Source organism: Perognathus longimembris, chromosome 22 (genome assembly GCF_023159225.1).
Source record: "Perognathus longimembris pacificus isolate PPM17 chromosome 22, ASM2315922v1, whole genome shotgun sequence".
NCBI classification, from domain to species: domain Eukaryota; kingdom Metazoa; phylum Chordata; class Mammalia; order Rodentia; family Heteromyidae; genus Perognathus; species Perognathus longimembris.
The window spans coordinates 9,440,603-9,460,572 of NC_063182.1; the positions used below are offsets into that span (position 1 = coordinate 9,440,603).

The 19,970-nt window shown below is 46.5% G+C and overlaps 2 protein-coding genes across 3 annotated transcripts; both read right to left on the reverse strand.

Moving 5' to 3' along the window:
* Positions 1-39: 39 nt before the first annotated feature.
* Fam53c (family with sequence similarity 53 member C) lies at positions 40-12,426 on the reverse strand. 2 transcript variants are annotated; one of them, XM_048331353.1, is made up of 5 exons: positions 12,187-12,426; positions 8,834-9,063; positions 8,390-8,447; positions 4,720-5,501; positions 40-3,057 (listed from the first exon to the last, which is right to left on the reverse strand). In XM_048331353.1, the coding sequence occupies exons 2-5, from the start codon at positions 8,909-8,911 to the stop codon at positions 2,800-2,802; spliced, it is 1,176 nt and encodes a 391-aa protein (XP_048187310.1). In that variant the 5' UTR covers positions 8,912-9,063; positions 12,187-12,426; the 3' UTR covers positions 40-2,799. The 2 variants fall into 2 exon arrangements, with proteins under 2 accessions (XP_048187310.1, XP_048187308.1); XM_048331351.1 differs by having other exon boundaries at positions 4,720-5,504; positions 12,187-12,425.
* LOC125339929 lies at positions 11,493-19,702 on the reverse strand. Its single transcript, XM_048331302.1, has 8 exons — positions 19,677-19,702; positions 17,530-17,631; positions 17,336-17,440; positions 15,676-15,828; positions 15,421-15,541; positions 12,801-12,898; positions 12,187-12,336; positions 11,493-11,553 (listed from the first exon to the last, which is right to left on the reverse strand). The coding sequence occupies exons 2-8, from the start codon at positions 17,607-17,609 to the stop codon at positions 11,493-11,495; spliced, it is 768 nt and encodes a 255-aa protein (XP_048187259.1). The 5' UTR covers positions 17,610-17,631; positions 19,677-19,702.
* Positions 19,703-19,970: the final 268 nt, after the last annotated feature.

The following is a 19,970-nucleotide window of genomic DNA, read 5'->3' on the forward strand; positions in this document are numbered from 1 at the left end:
AAAGACACTCTAGTACACAAACTTGCTTGGGAAAATGGATTATTCTAATAAAACTTTATTTTTTCAAACACAGCCACAGAGGCAGAACCTCATGTTTAACACACACAGACTTATGGAATTTTTTTTTTTCATATAAAACAAAGTTTACGAAAAAATTTTTTTTTCCACTTTTTGTTTCTTTTTTTTTTTTTGTAATCCCATTAGCACAGGGACTTTGGCAGCAGGTGGGAGTGAAGGGCAGCTGAGGCTGCCACTGGGCAGTCACCGGGCACAAGAGGAGAGCACCAGCCTGGGAGTGGCTTCACTCACACACGCAGGAATACTCACCTACTGGCCAGCCACACTACACACGCAGCACAGAGGCAGACAGCTACCCAGCATCAGCCACGAGCCCTGGAGGTGTGTGCTCCACTCTGGGTAAGCCCAGTATGTGAGAACCCAAATAATCAAAACAGCTAAAGTAGAGGGCTAAGGGATGGTTGCTCGCTTTACAAAAGAAGCAATCATAGGCTGCTTTTAAATGATCAGCAATCCAAATGCGTCAAAAATAGCATTTGGTTTACACAGAACTGTTGGAATCGATCTATTGTGTAAAGCAAAATGAACCACTTCTCGAAAAGGCTTGTTCCAGGGCCACAGCTCTTTAGGAAGCAAGATAGTTTGGATTAATTTGACTCCCAGGCTTGAAGTAATGGAATTAAAACAGAACAACTATAGGCCTTCTCGTTTAAGGATGGTGCCCTCGGGCTTTTAAAAAAACAAACCAAAACAGGATAGAGGCTTCACTTCTTCAGTTTAGGTCCAGCAGAGTCCTCATTGGCATTGACAGTAGCCTATTGGAAGCTGGAACAGTTAATCTGCACCAGAGAGCCAAGGGAAGAGGATGTCCCAGGAGGAAAAGAAGCTGATATACCAGGGAAATTATGAACTGAAGAGGGAGAAGAACCAGGGAAGGGATGAAACTAAAGATGGGCAACTCCTGGGCTCACTGCTTCACTTAATTCTTTAGAGAGCCTCTCTCAGATCTCAAGAGAGCTGGTGATACGTGGTAACTAGACCTGGAGCGTCTGAGGACATAGCCACTTCCTCTGAAGTGAAGGCAAGAAGACTGGAGCCCCAGTGATAGCTCCTATGCAACGTATGGGAGATACAGAGAACATTAGGCTCAATTCCGGGGTGGGTGGGGGGAGGGATATAGGGACCCTTCTCGCCTTCTCTAATATGAAGAATTGGGTCCCTAGACACCCTGGGAATTGAACAGAAAAATGCCCTTCATGCAATAAACAGGAAGGGCAGGTCCAATTTGGTCATGCAGAGTCTTCTAATCAAAGCTACACAGTGCCTCATGGGCTACTATGGTGACCGCTTCAGTGTGCATATCCACTGGTGCCAGCCCTAGCAAAATAATTGCAGTCCTTAAACTCACGCTGCAGCCACTGGCTCTACTGCCCTAGCTCAAGTTATGGGCTAGAAACAAAAACGAAATTCAATCCAACAACAAACTCTCAGCTGCTTCTCACAGCCTTTGCTTTACACATCTCAGCCAATCCCTAAGTGAGTCCCAGCCTCTCTGTAGTCTCTTAGGGCCAATTAGAGGTAAATAAACATTTCCTGGCAGGAGTGGAAGACAAGTAAACTAGTAAATGTTGAAAACCTAGCCTCCTTCTCAAGCAGGTCAGAAAAGAATCTGGGCCTGGATCCCTATAGTCTGCTTCCAGTGGGCAGTAATGAAGCGAGCTCATCTATTTGCTGAGAACTGAAGGCCACTGTTCCTGCCTCAGGTCTACCTCAACAGATGCTGGGGACCAAGACACAGGCTTGCTACCTGGTCTCTGATCTGGAGAATCAGAAGATGAGAGGAAAAGGTCCCCTCAATGAGGAAGAGAGAAATAGAACCCTTTAGCTATGCCTCAGTTGCTCGCACATGCTTGGGCCTACTAAGAGTGAGAGAGGCAGGTTGTTTATAGTTAAACAATCTAATGAGGGAAAAAAAAAAGCCAGCCTCAGGGGAAAAAAACAAAACAAAAATAAAAATGTGGTGACCTCAATGCAGCCCTCAATGCCACATCTATCTAGAGGGAACAGAACAGGACTGAGGGCAAAAAATTACCAGTGGCTGAGGTCAGAGCACTTGAAAGACTCTGCTGTACCCCAAAAGAGAATTTTTGCAGAGCCAGTGATGGATTACAAGCCTGGGTTCTAGCGCTATTAAGAAAGGAAAACTTGGAGCCTCCTCTTGACTCCTTGAACAAGCCTGCTGTTCTAAAAAAAAAAACCTCAAGATCCTGGGGGTATCATGATGCTCTGTTAATGGAGCAACTGCCTTCCTTCCCTAAGGCTACGCAAACACACCTTTCCGCAAGTACACTCCCATGCACGCACGCACACTCACACAATTTCTCTGAGGAGGCTGACTGAACACCCCCACCCTGGCCAAATTCTAAGACACAAGTGCCCTTTGAAGCAAAGGGGCTAGTGAAATTCCCCGAGCTGGGGTCAGCAGACCCCTTCCGTCCCTGCCCATTGCTTTCTCAGTGGCAGGGATACTCACACTCAGGGCCACCACAGGGAGGGTCTGCTCTGGGGCTGTCCCTCCCGCCATCAGCTCTGTTTATCTTGTCCCGGCCAGTTTCTTGGCATGGTCGAGCTTGCTGGAGTGAGAAGACTTCCGGCTACCCTGAGTCGGAGCCCTCCACTCACCCCCATTCACAGGCTGGGCCCTCAGCCTGGGGGCCTCGACACTTGTTAGTAGCCATAAGAGAGTCAGTCTGTGTGGCCCCAGGAAGTAGCCTCTCAGTTTTAGTTCTCTTCAATCAGATTCAGATCCAGGTCCCCAAAGTCCTGCTGGCATAGTGTCCTCTTGCTCAGTGCCTGCCGCCCCCACCGTACAGCCCCCTCCTCTTCCTCTTCACTTTCACTCAGCACCTGGGAGGAACCCCCAATGGGGCTGCAGGAAGCAGAGAGAGGTGGGGGACTACAGGCCATAAACCATGGTGGGGAGATGCTGTTGCCTTCCCGGGCTGTTTCTTGGAGACAGAGAGCTCCTGAGTACGGTTTCTGTCAAAAAAACAAAAAATAAAGCTGAAATGACAAAAGAAGACACTCATTCCCAGAAGCATTCCAAAACGGATTTTAAAACTTCCCTCTCAGTGATGCCTGAAAGTCAGAATCCTAGAATTTGGAAACCCTAGAATTTGGAAAAGGTGCTGGGCACTGGTGGCTCATGCCTGTAACCCCAGCTACCCAAGAGGAGGAGAGCTGAGGATCAAGGTGGGAAGCTAGTCTAGGCAGTAAAGTTCACGAGACTCTTATCTCCAAAAAACTGCCAAAAAAAAAAAAAAAAAGTGGAGTGGTGGTTCAAGTGGTAGAGACCTAGCCTTGAGCAAAAGCAGCTCAGGACCAGCATGCAGGCCTAGTGCTCAAGCCCTAGGGCCAAAAAAATAAAAAGGAAAATTTATTGTATATGTACATTGAATAAAGAGCCCATTTTCCATCAGATTCAAGAACAGAAAGTTGCAGGCTGGAGGTGTGGCTCGGTGGTAGAGTATCTGCCTAGCAAACACAAAACCTGTGGATGGATCAGAGGATGGGAGAAAGGGAGGGAGGGAAGCAGAGGGAGAGGGAGAAAGAGGGGAGGGGAGAAAGCTCGGCTGAGTAGGGTGGTATACACCTATAATCCTAACTTGGATCAAGACTGTCTCTAAACCCAAGATAAGCAAAGTTCACTTATAAGCTCCATAGAACAGTATCTGCTTGACTGGCTATTCTATCCTGCCAAATACTTAAGGAGAGTCAAGTACAGAGTGAGCTTTTCAATACATGTTTGCTGCTTGACTTGATGACCATTATAAAAAAGGTAACAAGGGCTGGGAATATGGCCTAGTGGCAAGAGTGCTTGCCTCATATACATGAAGCACTGGGTTCAATTCCCCAGCACCACATATATAGAGAACGGCCAGAAGTGGCGCTGTGGCTCAAGGGGTAGAGTGCTAGCCTTGAGCAAAAAGAAGCCAGGGACAGTGCTCAGGCCCTGAGTCCAAAGCCCAGGACTGGCAAAAAAAAAAAAAAAAAGGTTACAAATTCTCAAAGGCTTGTGACTCCAATGGTCTAAAAATATGAAAAAAGTGGGCAAATGAGTACAATTGCACTTACATTAGGGGGCCAGAAAACATTTGTTAAGTTTATAAACAATATCTCTGCCCATCTTAAATACTCATAGGCCCACTTGAAGCAGTGAATGGCAGGGATGGTATCTAGACCCTGAGTTGAAGCCCCAATACTAGTCCAAACAACAACAACAACAACAAAAAAAGCTAGTTTGATGTAGCTCAAGTGGGAGAGTGCCAGCCATAACAAAGAAAGTCAAGGAGAGTACAAGGACTTAAGGCCAATCCCCAATTGGCTAAATAGAAAGCAAACCAACCCTGAACACAGGGAATGGATGTTGGTGACGGGCCTTCTCTGTTCCTTAGAGGTAAAGGTGCCCCTGGCAGGACAATTTGTGATCCTTGCTGGATATAGTTTCTCTGGAACCTCCCAAAACTGAGGAACCGTACAGGAGTTACTTTCGGTGCTGAAACCCAATAGTCCCATGCAAATCAGGACGGTCTTTCTAGCAAAAGCTCTTACAGAAAAGAGTTCACACCCAGGGCCTTTCAGAGAGGTGTAAAACTAGCAGACAGACCACAAATAGAAGTTCTCTGTCACCCACGGCCCTACCTGATTCATCTTGTCGAAGTCCAGGGAAGGCCGCAGGCGCCGGGGGTCCTCCTCATGGCGCCGTTTGACCCCCGTTTTGCGGGCATCTAGATCACAAGGCTGTGAGCGGCTTCGGGGAAGGTTCCGGAGACCTCGTGGTCGCCAGGGCAGCTCTGGAGAGGATGCAGGGGAACTTCGAGCAGAGGGCAAGAAGCGGCTTGCTTGCGGACCCAGGCTGGGTGACAGGGAGAAGCGGCGCTGGGGTGGGCAGGGTGACAGGGACTCAGCATCACTTTCCCAGGAGCCACTCTGAGGGGAGGTGGCACAAGGTCGAGAGGAATCTTGGGCCAGGGCCAGGCTGAAGAAAGGAGGGCTGTAGGGTCTGTGGGCTGGGGCACATTGAGAAGAGGCACTGGGAGCTTGGAGGAACCTGAGGCTGGAGACCCGCTTCGGAGGGCTCTGGTGAGGCACCTGCGGCCCACCCCCTCCACTATTGCCCCGGTGCTTGATGGGAGTCCACAGCTTGGAGGGGGCGGGCCGCCACACCGGCTGCCAGCGAGACAGGTCCACAGGCACCGAGAGTGAGCGGCAGTGCCTCTTGGATGGAGGGGCGGGGGGCACAGGAAGCTTCTCCGGGTCTGGGGGCTCAGGGTGCAGGACTTGGGAGAGAGGCTGCTCCTGTGGGGAGCTTCCCCGACTGGGTGGTCTGAGGTGCAGGCTCAAGCCTGAAGGATGGTAGTTGAAGTTGAGGCTGTCCTGGAATTCAGCACAGGAACAGTGGGGCAGGCCCCTCCAGGAAGCACCTTCTAGAAGGAATTCATAATAAAAAATATTAATGACATTTAACCTGTTTTTTTAAACACTGGTATTGAGGCTTGACTCCAGGCCTATGCTCTTACTTGGCTTTTTGGCATCTCTCCACTTTTCTGGCTGGTTAGCTTCATATCACTATCACCAGATCTAGCCTCATAAGAAGCTAGGATTACAGACATGAGCCACTGGCCCCAGACTTGACAGCAAGTGTTTTTTTTGTTTTGTTTTTTAAGAGCTTCTGTGCCCATGTACTGAGCATATAGCTTATCTAAAAGCTCCACGAGAGCCAGGAGCTACTAGCTCATATCTGTAATAATCCTAGCTATTTAGAAGGCTGAGATCTGAGAAGTTTGAAGCCAGCCTGGGCAGGAAAGTCCATGAGACTCTTTATCTCCACTTAACCGTCAGAAGTAGAGGTGTGGCTTAAGTAGAGTACTTGCCATGAGCAAAAAAGGTCAGTGACAATTCCCAGGTCCTGAGCTTAAACCCTAGTACCAGCACAGAAAGTCTCCATGGGATAGCTACTATGATTAAGTCTATTTCACTGATGAAAGAAGTTCAGTAACTTGCCTCAAATCACAAAACAATCAAATGACCAAAGCAGGATTCAGGTCTACCCAATGCCAAGGCTATGTTACTTCCACTATGCTATACTACCCCCACTGTGAGAAACTATATCATATGTACTGCCCGCCACTCCCTCAAAGGTAAAACCTATGGCACTGAATAGGCCTCACTCACCACGCCCCTGTTCACTCTCTTCCACACCTAGCCATATCTACAAACTTCCTTTCCCTGTTCTCAGCCTAGGTTCTAAGAAGCAAGCCTCCTCTTTTTTTCCTTGGTGCTTTTTCCTTCTCAAAGGAGAAGGAAAGGCCAAGACAAGAATTAGGGCTGCCAAGAAGTGAGAGGCAATTAAACAGGTATAAGACTGGGAATATGACTTAGTAGCCGAGTGCTTGCGTAGCATGCATGAGGCCCTGGGTTTGATTCCTCAGTACCTCATAAACTAACAGGTATGAGATTACTTTTCTTCCTAGGAAGGGCAAAAGGGTAGAACAGGAGTATTGATGGTGGAACCTCTACTTGGGAAACCCTATAATTTTGTGTTCTTATTCCTTTGTGTCTGGCCATGTACCTACTCTGATTCTCCTTCCCCTAAGCATTCTTTTATTCATTTATTTTAAAAATTTATCGTTATCATAAAGGTAAGGCACAAAAGAGTTACCGTTACATATGGCAGGTAAAGTACATTTCTTTTTGGACAATGTCACTCCTTCCCTTGCTCTCTCCCAGTTTTCCCCTCCCATTCCTACCTACAAGTTGTATAGTTCATTTTCAGCATAGTGTCTAGTGAGTACCATCATCCTTTGTCCCTCCATTTTTGTGCCTTCCTTTGTACTCCCAATCACATATAAATAAACAGAACAACAACAACAAAAACCCAGCAATAGCCAGGTGCTGGTAGCTCACACCTATAATCCTAGCTACTTAGAAGGCTGAGATCTGAGGACCACAGTTCAAAGCCAGCCTGGGCAGGAAGGTCTCCATGAGACTCTCATCTCCAATTAACCACTCAAAAGCTGGAAGTGGTGATATGGCTCAAGTAGTAGAGCACTAGCCTTGAGCACAAAGAAGCTTGGGGGGGGGGCTGGGAATATGGCTTAGTGGCAAGAGTGCTTGCCTCTTATACATGAAGCCCTGGGTTCAATTCCCCAGCACCACATATATAGAGAATGGCCAGAAGTGGCGCTGTGGCTCAAGTGGTAGAGTGCTAGCCTTGAGCAAAAAGAAGCCAGAGACAGTGCTCAGGCCCTGAGTCCAAGCCCAGGACTGGCAAAAAAAAAAAAAAAAAAAAAAAGAAAGGTTTAGGAAAATAGGAATATAAGCCAGTTGATGGTGGCTCATTCCTGTAATTTTAGCTACTCAGGAAGCTGAGCTCTGAGGACCATGGTGAGAAGCAGCCTAGGAAGTCTGTGAGACTCTGATTTCCAATTCATCACCAAAAAGTCAGAAGTGGAGCTGTGGCTCAAGTGGTAGAGTACAAATGTCTTGAGAAAGAAAAAAAAATCCCCCCCAAATTTCAGGGATAGCATCCAAGCCTTCAAGCCTCAGGACCAGCACAAAAAAAAAAAAAAAAGAGAGAGAGAAAAACATGAGAACACACACAACTGTATTGTATATAAACATATGTATTTACTTCTACTTGTATAAAGAAATCCTGGTTGGATGTACAAGAAAATAGTAAAAAGAGTTTGTTTTGTCCCGTACATAATAAGCAAGTTTTCTACCATTGATAGTAAGGGCTACCACGAAGGCACACCCTTCTAGGGAGGGAACTGGGTGATTAGAGGAGAATAACTTTTTGGTTTTTTTTTTTGGCCAGTCCTGGGCCTTGGACTCAGGGCCGGAGCACTGTCCCTGGCTTCCTTTTTGCTCAAGGCTAGCACTCTGCCACTTGAGCCACAGCGCCACTTCTGGCCATTTTCTGTATATGTGGTGCTGGGGAATCGAACCCAGGGCCTCATGTATACGAGGCAAGCTCTCTTGCCACTAGGCCATATCCCCAGCCCCCGAGAATAACTTTTATCAGTGTAATATTTATTTAATTTTTTGAACTATATAAATGCTTTACCTATTAAAAAAACATTAGAGAAGCCTCTATAAGCTAGAATAAGAGCAACTAAATGGATAACTTTCCTGCAAGGTAGTAAAATGGAGACAAGTGTTGGCCTCAGAAGCAGACCCCAGCAAGAAAGTTCTAGAAGTACAATAACTAGTTTTGATAACTAGAAACCAATGAAAGAAATGTGTGAAGATAAGAGCACGCACACATATACAAAACATACATACTTCCAAAACACATACAATGCCTTACCAGACACAAGCTGGAAAGGGTTCCCACAGTTGGATATGTCCGCATGATCAGGCAAAGGCTGAGAGAGAGAGAGTATATACATCATGATTCATGTCCAGAACACATTAACAAACTTTAGCAAGACCTTTTCAATTCTTGGACTAAAACCAGGGTGTTAGAGACTCCTGTTTTCTTCCTATTGTCTTTCTAAAGTTAGTGAGTAAAATAATCCACACCTTCCAATATTTCAAACCCTTCTCCACCCAAGTTTTAGTACCCTTCTCTATTAGTAGTGGGAAAATCCCTGCCCCCTTCTTTTTGGGCTGGGTTTGGGGCCTTAGTGGGCCCTTCTGGTACAAGTAAAATGCTTCATATAACACATAACAAGGGTAAAGTGGTAGCAACAAACAGCCTCAGAAAAAAGGGGGAGGGGGTTATGGAGAAGCAGGAAGACTGGTCTTTTACCAGACTGATGCTGAAGCGTGTGCATTTCAGCTCATCCAGAGTCTGCTTCTGTAGCTGTTCAGTGATCAGGGTTATCATGTTTCTCCCCAGGATCTGACTTGCACACTTTGGAGCAAATGATGGATGTCTTCCCTGTTGTTCTTCCAGACCTCACTCGTGAGCCGTCTTCTGCCAGTGCAGCACCATTCTAGCACCATTGGGACTCCCCTCTCCAGTCATGCCTGCTGAGTCTGCCAATTACAGAGGGACCAGCCCCAAGTGATATTAGAGATGTACCTGGTCCAGAGACAGAAAATGCATGGCCCACATACCACAGCACTGCTTGGCCAGACCCCTGGCAGACATTAATTGATCACAGCTCTTTCCTGCTAAGCCTAAAGATAGCCTCAGAAACATTCTGAACTTGGCACTCCAGATATCCAATAAAATAAACTGGAGTTGGCAAGCAAACGGAAACCTATTTGCCACTCCTAACCTGGCTCGTGCTTTGCTGTTTCTACCTGGAATACCAGTACCACTTAGCAAACGGCTCAAGTGACAAAGAGAGATGCCCAACTGGGTTATTTCCATACTGTCCAGCCCAGTATTTTCTTTATCTTCCTGTCAGAAGCCAAGAGAAGCACTCTTCTCCTAAACTACAAACATACAGCACTGAGGAGTCACGGTGACAGGCAGGACTTTTTGCTTGAGACGAGAATAAAAAGTATTGAACAACTGATATATTCTTTTCCAATAGATACTGTGTATATGCTTTTATAAAAATGGTAAGAAGAGAAGGAAATGGTCAGGGTAATTCTGATTCCATTTCAAGTTGGGCATCTATGACTCAGGCCTATAATCCTACAGATACACAGAAGGCTAAGATCCAAAGAACTGGAAATCAGCCCATTTCCAATTATCCAGCAAAAAGCCAGGCTGAAGGTGTGACTCTAGTGGTAGAACATGAGGTATGGGCAGGAAAGCCATGTTAGTGTGAGGCATTGGGGTCAAGCAAAAAGAAAAACCACTGCAAAACAACCCAGTGACTTCATCCAACTAAGGGTTTAGCCTGATCTGACTCAAAGACCAATAGTTAACCAATTCTTCATTGTCAATCTCTGACAGAAGCAAGCTAAGTATTTTTTTCAGAAAATAGGCTTCAAGTCCATGCTATTATTATGCATGGAAGAGCAAGTGTTAACCTAGTGTCTTATTTTATTCCATCTCTAGAAATTACTAGCAGCCAGATACCTCATCAGTGTACATAACATTAATTAGTATAGAGAACAGTTAACAACGCTGAATCTCAGTCCAACTTGCTGTAACCTTTTAATGTTACTCAGTTTATCCATACGTAAAATGGGCGCAACAATCAGTCACAGGAATGATAGAACACGGATTACCAAAAATGTACAAAAGCGTACTATCTGTCCTATAAAAATCAAGAGCCCAATAGATTGCCTTTTCTCATCCTTCCTGTTAGCTGTTCTTCATAGCCTTAGCATGCCAAAAGTGATATTATTGAGATGAAGAAGGCATGAGGGTCTATCTCTCTAGCTGGATGACATCCTCTCGCACTAAGGAAAAGCCCAAGATGGCTCCTCTGTGAACTGGGGGTAGGCAGAGATACCCTCCACAAAGAATTACCTCTACCCCATTCCCACATCAGAGGGAGACAGCAACAAAGAGCAAAGAAAATACCTATGGAGGTACTTTTAGTTCTTTGAAAGGTGCAGAAGTCAATCAACATTATACTTAACTATCATTCTCATGCATAATTATACCACCTTGAACAAAGTTGCAGCTTCCTGAAAGCTCCCTGTGCCGTGTCCCCTACGTTCCTGCGCAGAAGCTAGCTTCTGCTCCTACTTTAACTTTTGCCTTCAAAGATTAACCAGATGGGGAGGGAAGTGGGGGAAATGGATAACGATGGAAGGGGTGACACTGATCAAGATGCATTGTACTCACATAAAAACCTGACTTACAGAATTGAAATCTCTTTGTCCAACTACATAGTAATAGTAATAATAGTAAATTGATCAACCAGAAAGGGAACCTATCTATACTTTTACTCCAGGCCTCAGTCTGACCAGCCATGAGGAACAGGGAGTGAAACAAACTCTAGCTTTTCACGAGGCATTTGGACAAACAGAAAACTCCCAGCCCTCTCTAGAATCAAGTGAAGAGAGTGATTTTGTATTTTTCTGCATTTTAATTATTGGGATGTGGCCACACACGGCGGTAATTGGAACAATGCAACCACCACCCCGCAAGTGATACTCTGAGTCGAGTTTCCTAAACAGGCCAGGCTGAAAGGGGGAACAGAACGGAAGCCATAAGGAATCAAACCAGGACACAAAAGAAGGTAAACCAGCTCCACAAGGGGCCTCCTCTTTCTCAAGCAGGCATTGAAGAAAGTATAAGAAGCGCCCCCCCCACCCCCGCGGCCGCCTTCTTTCCCCTTCCATTTTGTGTATCTGAGGGGTAGACACAGCCCTGAACAGTCACTAAACAAGTTAAAACTTCTTAGCCAAACAACTGGCACAGAGCTCAGCCCTTCACCGAGTAGCAGCAGGCCGCTAGGCCCTCCCAGGAACCCCACCAGGCCTTAACTCTCAGCCCAGACTCTCCCTCCACCATAATCCTCCTAAAGATTGGACCCACACACACACCCCATCTTCTATTGGATGTCATTAACCCCTGACACTCGTGTTTCAGGGATGCTGAGGTTGTGCTGAAACCTGGGCAACCCAGGATCAAGTCAGGCCAAAGAGACAGGAGACTCCCAAATGCCCTGGGCACCTTCCCCCAGGTACCAAGCCCCACACCTCTTGGGAAAGATGGGAGAAAAACAGGACCAAGGCAGGGAGGTACGAGGAGAACAGGTAAGTGGGGGAACTGACTGCTCTTCCTCCATATGGTTCTGGTGGGGTAGGAGTGACAAGTGGGCACCCCCTCCCCCACCTCCCCATCCCCGATGAAGAAGCAAACGGCAAGGTTCCCCCCCCCCTTCCAAATCTTCCACCTCTCCCTCGCTTGCCCTGCCTGTCCCTGCGGGGTGGGGCAGGCACTGGTCCCCGGGAGGGGGGGGGCACGCCAGGGCTCACTACTGCGATTGGCTCTCCTCTTCCCCCTCGGCTGCCCTCCTCTAGCCCCGGGAAGCGAACTCGGGACGCCCGGGATGGGGAGGGTCTGGGACTTGGCGCTCCCCCGCCCCCCTCCCCCCACCGGGTCCCGAGCTCTCCCCGCGGAGGCGGCCTGCGAGGCCGGGCCGTGCGGGCCGCGGGGCTGGGGGAGGGGAGGGAGAGAAGGAGGGAGGGACGGTGGAGGTGCCCGCCCCGAGGCCCCAACGCCACCTGCCCTCCGCCACCTACCGCGGCTCCTCCAGCTCCCAGGGCCGCGGCCGGAGCAGCTCTGAGCGCTCCTTTCGCCCCACGGTGCCCTTAAAAGGCGTCGGCACGAACCAACAGGCCCCCGAGGAGCGGAAACGTATCCCTCCGTCTCGTCGGCTCCCTCGGAACCATCTGCAGAGGCCCGAACCCACGAGCGTTCCTCTGTCAGAAGTCTTCCTACCGTAGAGCCGTCGGGAACGGGCCCAGAGCTTTGATTTCGGGGTGGGGTGGTTTCCTCACTAGCGAGTCACCCCTCTAAAATAGCCTTGCAAGTGGACGGGCCCAGTTAGGGGCATATCTTAAAACCCGCGGGGGAGGCCCTATCCGACGGAGGTAAACAAAGCCCTTGCCCCCTCTCCGCGTCCCTACACTGACACAGCTGAAACGTCTCGTTCAATTCCGGCCACGTAACAGAATCAGCCACGGTGCCTCTCACCTGCTCTTCTGTCCCAGCGGCTAAGGCCACCTTGCTGAAAGAATCCCCCCTTCCCCCCTGTGCAATGGACCGGTCCGTAGAGTGAAGGCTGCTGGGAAATGTAGTCCAAGTGCCGATTAGGGCCTGCTCTGACTACCTGGAGCCCCCTCTTGCAGTTTACCCGATCGCTCGAGCCCGAGGAATCCGGCATTTATAAAACGCTTGCGGGGCATGCCCGCTGGAGTCTTTAAATTCCTTCCCCCAGAACAGTTTGGAAATCTGGGGGAGAGCCCAGGGTCTGTTTCGCTCCCTTATTCCTCCCTCTTCCCCTCCCCCCCCTCCCCCCCCCCCCCCCCCCCCGCCAGCGGGATGAGGTAATGGGATTGTGATTATGACATCATAGACAGTTCAGTTGCTTGGTGTGTGGGGGAGTACGGTGGTTACAGCTGGACCAGTTTCCTTAAGACGGAAGGGGAGGGAGGAAAACGGCAGGTGGGGAAACGAAATCGACAGCACAGCTATTTACGCTTCAGGAACAGGAAACCACCTTTATTAAGTCTACCACTACCTCCCACCTCAAAGTTTAAGACCTTTGTAAAAAGACTGAATGTTAGGGGATAAAAGACATTGGTTTCTGGCTCAGGTAGATTCTGAGTTTTCAGCGTTATCAAAGAGATGTGCCAAAAAAAAAAAAAAAAAGAGGTTTTAAACAATGCTTTCGTGTCATCTCTTTGTATGGCAGATTTCTTTTTTAATTGGCTAGAAAGTAGTAAAGCAAGTAACTCCATTGCTAAAATCAGTAAGTACCCCCGAAAAAAGCATGTTTCGTCTAAATATATGATGCCATACTCAAGTCTCAGACATAAGTAGCTGTGATTCAGTGGAAAGTGGAGTCAGTGATGGGGATCTTCCTCTTTGAGATGGATAGGAGCCTCCGTGTCTGCAAACTGAAAAAGTAGAGAAAAGTGTTAAGAAAATGGGGGTGGAGATAAGACTTATTTTACACTGCACATTGCCCTTTGGCAAAGATAAAGAGCAAAGGCAGGAGCCCTGCAGTAGTGACATGCAATTAGAGTTCTGTAATTGCACATGTTGTATTTTGTGCCAAGCATTGTCTACATACTCTATTCTCATTTTGCTTAGTATAATTTAAAAAATCCCATTTAACAGATGGAAACCATCTGAGAGGATGACTACCTATGTGATAGACTAAGGTTATATATTTTTCAAAAGCCTGAGACTTGCTCTGTACCACTTACTACCTGTTCTCCTTTTTATTATTGACCATGCTTACTAAAATTAAATGGTTGCATAAAAGTTAACATTGATTCATTTGTAAAACATTGGAAGAAACTAAGATACTTGAAAAAAAATTTTAAAAACCCACTCCATCTGGTTGCTAGGGGTTCACAACAGTAAATCCTAGCTATTCAGGAAGCTAATGTTAGGGTTTTTGAAGCTAGCTTGGAAAGAAAATCTTCAAGACTATCTCCAACTGACCAACAGAAAGCTGGCCTGGAACTGTAGCTCAATTGGGAACATAAAGCCCCTAATTCAAATACTGGACTGGCAAAATAAGTAAATAAAAACACATTTCAGGTTTCAAAGGCAGGTTAAATTTCTGTTAATCAAGAATACTCCTGATTAAGAATACTCCTGGGATGGGAATATGGCTTAGTGGTAGAGTGCTAGCCTTGAGCAAAAGCAGCTCAGGGACAGTATCCAGGCCCTGAGTTCAAGGCCCAGGACTGGCAAAACAACCACAAACAACTCCCATGTGGAACTCATAATAAATATCCATAGCTAGACTTGCTGGCACATGCCTACAATCTGACTTTTTAGGAGGCTAACTGAAGGATCTCAAGTTTAGGGCCAGCCTAAATCAAGACCCTTTATAGATTTTTGTTGTTATTGGTCATGAGGCCCTGGTGCTGTCCCTGAGCTCTTTTGCTCAAGGCTAGCACTCTACCACTTTGAGCCACAGTGCACTCAGTTTCCTGTTGGTTATTTGGAGCTAAGCGTCTCTAAATATGGATACAGATAGATAAATAGATAGTCCTGTGGCTTGAACTCAGGGCCTAAGCACTGTCCTGGCTGCTTTTTGCTCAAAGCTAGCACTCTACCACTTAAGCCACAGCGCCACTTTAGGCTTTTTCTGTATATGTGGTGCTAAGGAATCGAACCCAGGGCTTCATGCATGCTAGGCAAGTACTCTACCACTAGGCCACATTCCCAGCCCAATTCTAGGTATTTTTAATTACCTTTTTTTGGGGGGGTCCAACATGGGGCTTGAACTCAAGGCCTGGAGGATGCCCTTGGGCTTTTTTGCTTAAGCCTAGCGCTCTAGCACTTTGGGCCACAGTGTCTTTTCTAGTTTTCTGGTAGTTCATTGGAGGTAAGAGTCTCACTGACCTTCCTGCTTTGAACTGAGGACCGCAATCCTTAGATCTCAGCCTCCTGAGGAACTAGGATTACAGGTGTGAACCACTGGTGCCAGGTAAATTACCTTTTTTGAGAGAGGATCTTGCTTATTATCCCAAGCTGGCCCCAAATTCACTGTGTAACCCAGCCTGAAATCCTCTTGCCTCAAACTTCATTGGTGCTGCGATGACATGCATTTGCTACCAAGCTCAGCTTAATTCTCAGGGTTTTTTTTTTTTTTTAGTCATGTCCTATTCTGTAGCTGCTGATCCTTCCTTATTCTTTTGTCATTGAACTACTTCTATCCCATCTAACTGTACCCTCATGAGTCAGACCCCATCTGTAACCCTGACCCAATGCTTTTGGCAGAGAATACTTACCTGTGTTCCCTTCTGATCTTCATCTAGATTCTCTGAGGGTTCCAGAGCTTGGAGCAGGTTATCCTGGAGGTTATTCAAAGGGATAGAATTCATTGGTTCTAAGAGACTCTCCATTCCTTGTCTAGAGAGGCAAAAGAATCAGAAAACATCAAGCAGATCTTCCCTTTCCACTCAATAAAAGTTGAGTCCCGTCATGTGGGAAATGGTAGGGCTCATCTCGCCACTCAGGGGAGGAAATAAGGATAGTGGGCATACCCTTCAATCCCTTTGCCCTGCAGAGGCTGGCTTGGAGGGTCCCAGTTATGCAGAGCTCTTCTCCACTGCTTGATCTGGGTATCCCAGGAACGACGGCTATACTTTCTATTCTTGTTTGGTGTTCGAGGGTGCACCCCTCGCTTTCGCTGTGACCTGGTGACAACAAGTGTAGGTAAGGTTGGGGTGAAAGAAACACAATTCATTGTTTATCACTGAATAAAGGATCCTAGATAAATAATCTCTAAGAAAGAGAAGGGATCAGAAAAAAATGAATTGGTCTTCAAATTAAGCACTAAGTTTCCCATTAATTCCCCTAACTTTCTTTCTGCTGGATAGTTATATTTCAACTCTCTCAGAAGTCAAGATATAAGACAATATTTGACATACCGTGTGTGTGTGTGTGTGTGTGTGTGTGTGTGTGTGTGTGTGCTGGTCCTGGGGCTTGAACTCAGGATCTGGGGCCTGTCCTGAGCTTTTTTTTTCCTGCTCAAGGTGTATGTTCTACCACTTGAGTCATATCTCCACTTTTGGCTTTTTTGGTGATTAATTAGAGATACCAGTCTCACAGACTTTCCTGTCTGGGCTGGCTTTGATTTGATCCTCAAACCTCAGCCTCCTTAGTAGCTAGGATTACAGATAAAAAGCACCTAAGTCCAGCTTGACATATTTGTTTTTTGAATGGGTCCTGGGGCTTGAACTCAGGACCTGGGCACTGTCCCTGGAGCTAGCACTATACCACTTTGAGCCACTTTGACATATTTTTAAGACATAATTTACCCTTTCCTGAAGAAAGAATATTAGGGAAATTAGTGGGAAGCTTAGTGTTTACTAAGAGTTGAAGAGGTTTTTTTTTGTTGGATTGTTCTCAGAAACTTATTTTTGAGATTAAAGTATAGGAGAAGGGGGGCTGGGAATATGGCCTAGTGGTAGAGTGCTTGCCTAGCAGGCATGAAGCCCTGGGTTCGATTCCTCAGCACCACATATATAGAAAAAGCTAGAAGGGGTGCTGTGGCTCAAGTGGTAGAGTGCTAGCCTTGAGCAAAAAGAAGCCAGGGACAGTGCTTAGCCCCTGAGTCTCAAGCCCCAGGACTGGCCAAAAAAAGTATAGGAGAAGGGCTGGAAATGTGGCTTAGTGGTAGAGTGCTTGCCTAGTAGGCATGAAGCCCTGGGTTTGAATCCTCAGTACCACATAAATAGAAAAAGCCATAAGTAGTGCTGTGGCTCAAGTGGTACAGTGCTAACCTTGAGCAAAAGCAGCTCAGGGACACTGCCCAGACCCTGAGTCCAAGTCCTAGGACTGGCAAAAAAAACCCACAAACTTCAGCATTTGGGCTGGGAATGTGGCTTAGTGGTAGAGTGCTTGCCTAGCATGCAAGAAGCCCTGGGTTTAATTCCTCAGTACCACAAAACAGAAAAGGCTGGAAGTGGCACTGTGGCTCAAGTGGTAGAGCTCTAGTCTTGAGTACAGAGAGGCTCAGGGACAGAGCCTAGCCCCTGAGTTCAAGCCCCAGGACCAGCACCAATTTTTTTTTTTAAGTATGGGAGAATAATGCTGTGATGCTATCAGATCACTCAGACTCTAGTATCTTTCCATCACCTGACATTGAAGCTGAGTCATTTGGTTGACATCCTTATTGTGACCACTCACAACAGCACTCACTTGGGGACCTGCTGCAAAAAGCACTGGTAACCAGGTGTGCACTTGCCATAATCAATCTGCTTCTGACGTCGCCGCAAGACAACTTCATCTGTCTCAACTTCCCACCTGCAAGGAATATATACTATAGTAGTCATAAAAACAGAAATCAACAAATCCCACGTTCCCTAATTCCCCAGCCTAGCTTTCAAACTTACCTGCTCTGACAAGGCTCGGGCTCGGTGCTGACTCCTACACTTACCATCTCCATGCTAGAGCACAAAGACTTTTCACACATCTCCTTTCTGAGGAAGCAGTTTCTACAGATGAAAAAGACATTAAGATAAATATTATCCAATTACACTGCACCTCATGGCCATATCAACACACGATCCTGAGAACAGATGAAGATTGTATTTTTCTGTGGGTCCTGTGGCTTGAACTCGGGGCCTAGGCGCTGTCGCTGAGCTCCTTTTCCTCAAGGCTAACGCTCTACCACTTGAGCCACAACACCACTTCTGTCTTTTTCTGTGATTTAATTAGAGCCAGCCTGGGCTGGCTTTGAACCATGATCCTCAGATCTTAGCTTCCTGAGTAGTTAGGAATGCAGGAGCCACTTGTTCCCTGCTCCCCATGAGCCCTTTTGCTCAAGGTAGTATTCTATCACGTTGAGCCACAGCTCCATTTCTGAAGACTGTATTTCTAACTTTGGTTTTTCAAAGTATAGTCAGCAAACCATCTGCGTAGATAGTACCTGGTAGCCTTGATACGTCCTAGGCCCCATACTATAGACTTAATTGATATAAAAAGTGCTGATATAAGCCAGGCACCACTACAACTGTTTAAAATATTTTTGACTTGGGCTGGGGATATGGCCTCGTGGCAAGAGTGCTTGCCTCATATACATGAAGCCCTGGGTTCGATTCCCCAGCACCACATATCCAGAAAATGGCCAGAAGTGGCGCTGTGGCTCAAGTGGCAGAGTGCTAGCCTTGAGCTGGAAGAAGCCAGGGACAGTGCTCAGGCCCTGAGTCCAAGCCCCAGGACTGGCCAAAAAAAAAAAAAAAATTATATATATATTTATATATATAAAATTATATATATTTATATATATATTTTTTCTATGGAAATGAGTATAGGAACCAGGCATAGTGCTACCTGAAATTATAGCACTCAAGAAGCTGAGGCAGGAAGATCTAGAGTTCAATCCAGCCTGCGTAGAGTTCAAGGCCAAGGTGGGCAGGTGGTCTGGCTTTCTCTCTCTCTATCTATATATGTGTATATGTATATGTAAAACATCAATAAAAATTAAGTCCTGTAATATGAGAAATGGTAGGGCTCATCTCACCACTCAGGGGAGGAAATAAGGGTAGTGAACACAGCCTTCAATCCTCTTTCCCCGTAAGGGGGATGTGTGTGTGTGTGTGTGTCGGGAGAGTGAGAGGGAAAGAGGGAGAGGGAGAGGGGGAGAGGGGAGAGGAAGAGGGGGCGGGAGAGAGGGAGAGGGGGAGAGGGTAGAGGGAGAGGAAGAGAGAGAGGGAGGGGGAGAGGGAGGGGAGGGAGGGAGGGAAAGAGAGAGAGAAATATAACAAAGTCTTGCCAGAAGCATCGTCATCAGCTGAGACTTGTAAGAAGCACAAAGCATAGGCCACAATCCAGAATCTGCATTTTAAGAGGATCTCCAGGTGTTTAGTATGTACATTAAAGTTTAAGAAGCAGTGATATAATGAACATCTTCCTATCACCCAACATTGATGGTCAATGTCATTTATGCCCATACCATCTTCATAGTATTTACAAGTAACTCTTCAGTCAGGCACCAGTGATGGACAATTTTTTTACTCCTAGCTGTTCAAGAGACTGAGATCTGAGGGTCAAGGTTTGAAATCAGCAGGGGCAAGAAAGTACATGAGACTCGTCTCCAATTAACTCCCCAAAAGCCAGAGTGGAGCTGTGTCCTAACCTTGAGTGGAAAAAGCTCATACACACACACACAGAGTAAATCCTCAACATAAGATTTTGTAGAGTTGGGTATGTAGTTCAGTGACTGCTTGTGTAGTATGATCTAGCACTATAAATAATAATAATAATAATAAAATGAAAAAGTTTGGGGAAGGAGGGAATGGGAAACAAGAGTGATAGAGGGGGTAAGATTGATTGGAATATATTTAAGCATGTGGAAATGTAAGAATAAATCCCCCAACCCAGTATAACTAATGTAAGCTAGAAAAATGAAATGATAATTTTCTAAGTATCACTTTATCCATGTTCAAATTCTATAAATAGCCAAGGCTTGATATTTTCTCCTTCCCACAAACATACTTAAGACAGAAGTCAGGGCCTCGTTATTGCCAAGGGCTATTACCATTTAAGCTACACCACAGTCCAGAGATTCTTTGGACTGTCGATGAAGGGTTAAAATAAAAGATTGTTCAACTCCCTTATATTCCCAGAGAAAAGAATTTCTCTTTACCCACATAACCTGGAGGTCTTGAGTTGCTGAGCACTAACAGAGTCAACCAGCCCGGGAAACACTTGCAATGGGCCAGTGACGCTCAGCATAAACACACGCAGCTTGTCTCGCCCCACACCAGCTGCAAATGCTCCACATCCAGCGGAAAGGCGACTAAAATGAAACGAAATAACACGAGGGAGAAGG

Coding starts and splice junctions, on each gene's coding strand:
- Fam53c (XM_048331351.1), bottom strand. CDS start 8,911: ATGATAACCCTGATCACTGAACAGCTACAGAAGCAGACTCTGGATGAG. Junction 8,448..8,833: donor CACGCTTCAGCATCAGTCTG/GTAAAAGACCAG, acceptor TCTCTCTCTCAG/CCTTTGCCTGATCATGCGGA. Junction 5,505..8,389: donor CCCTTTCCAGCTTGTGTCTG/GTAAGGCATTGT, acceptor AATTCCTTCTAG/AAGGTGCTTCCTGGAGGGGC.
- LOC125339929 (XM_048331302.1), bottom strand. CDS start 17,609: ATGTGTGAAAAGTCTTTGTGCTCTAGCATGGAGATGGTAAGTGTAGGA. Junction 17,441..17,529: donor CCCGAGCCTTGTCAGAGCAG/GTAAGTTTGAAA, acceptor TATTCCTTGCAG/GTGGGAAGTTGAGACAGATG. Junction 12,337..12,800: donor CCTCGGGCTCGAGCGATCGG/GTAAACTGCAAG, acceptor GGGCCTCTGCAG/ATGGTTCCGAGGGAGCCGAC.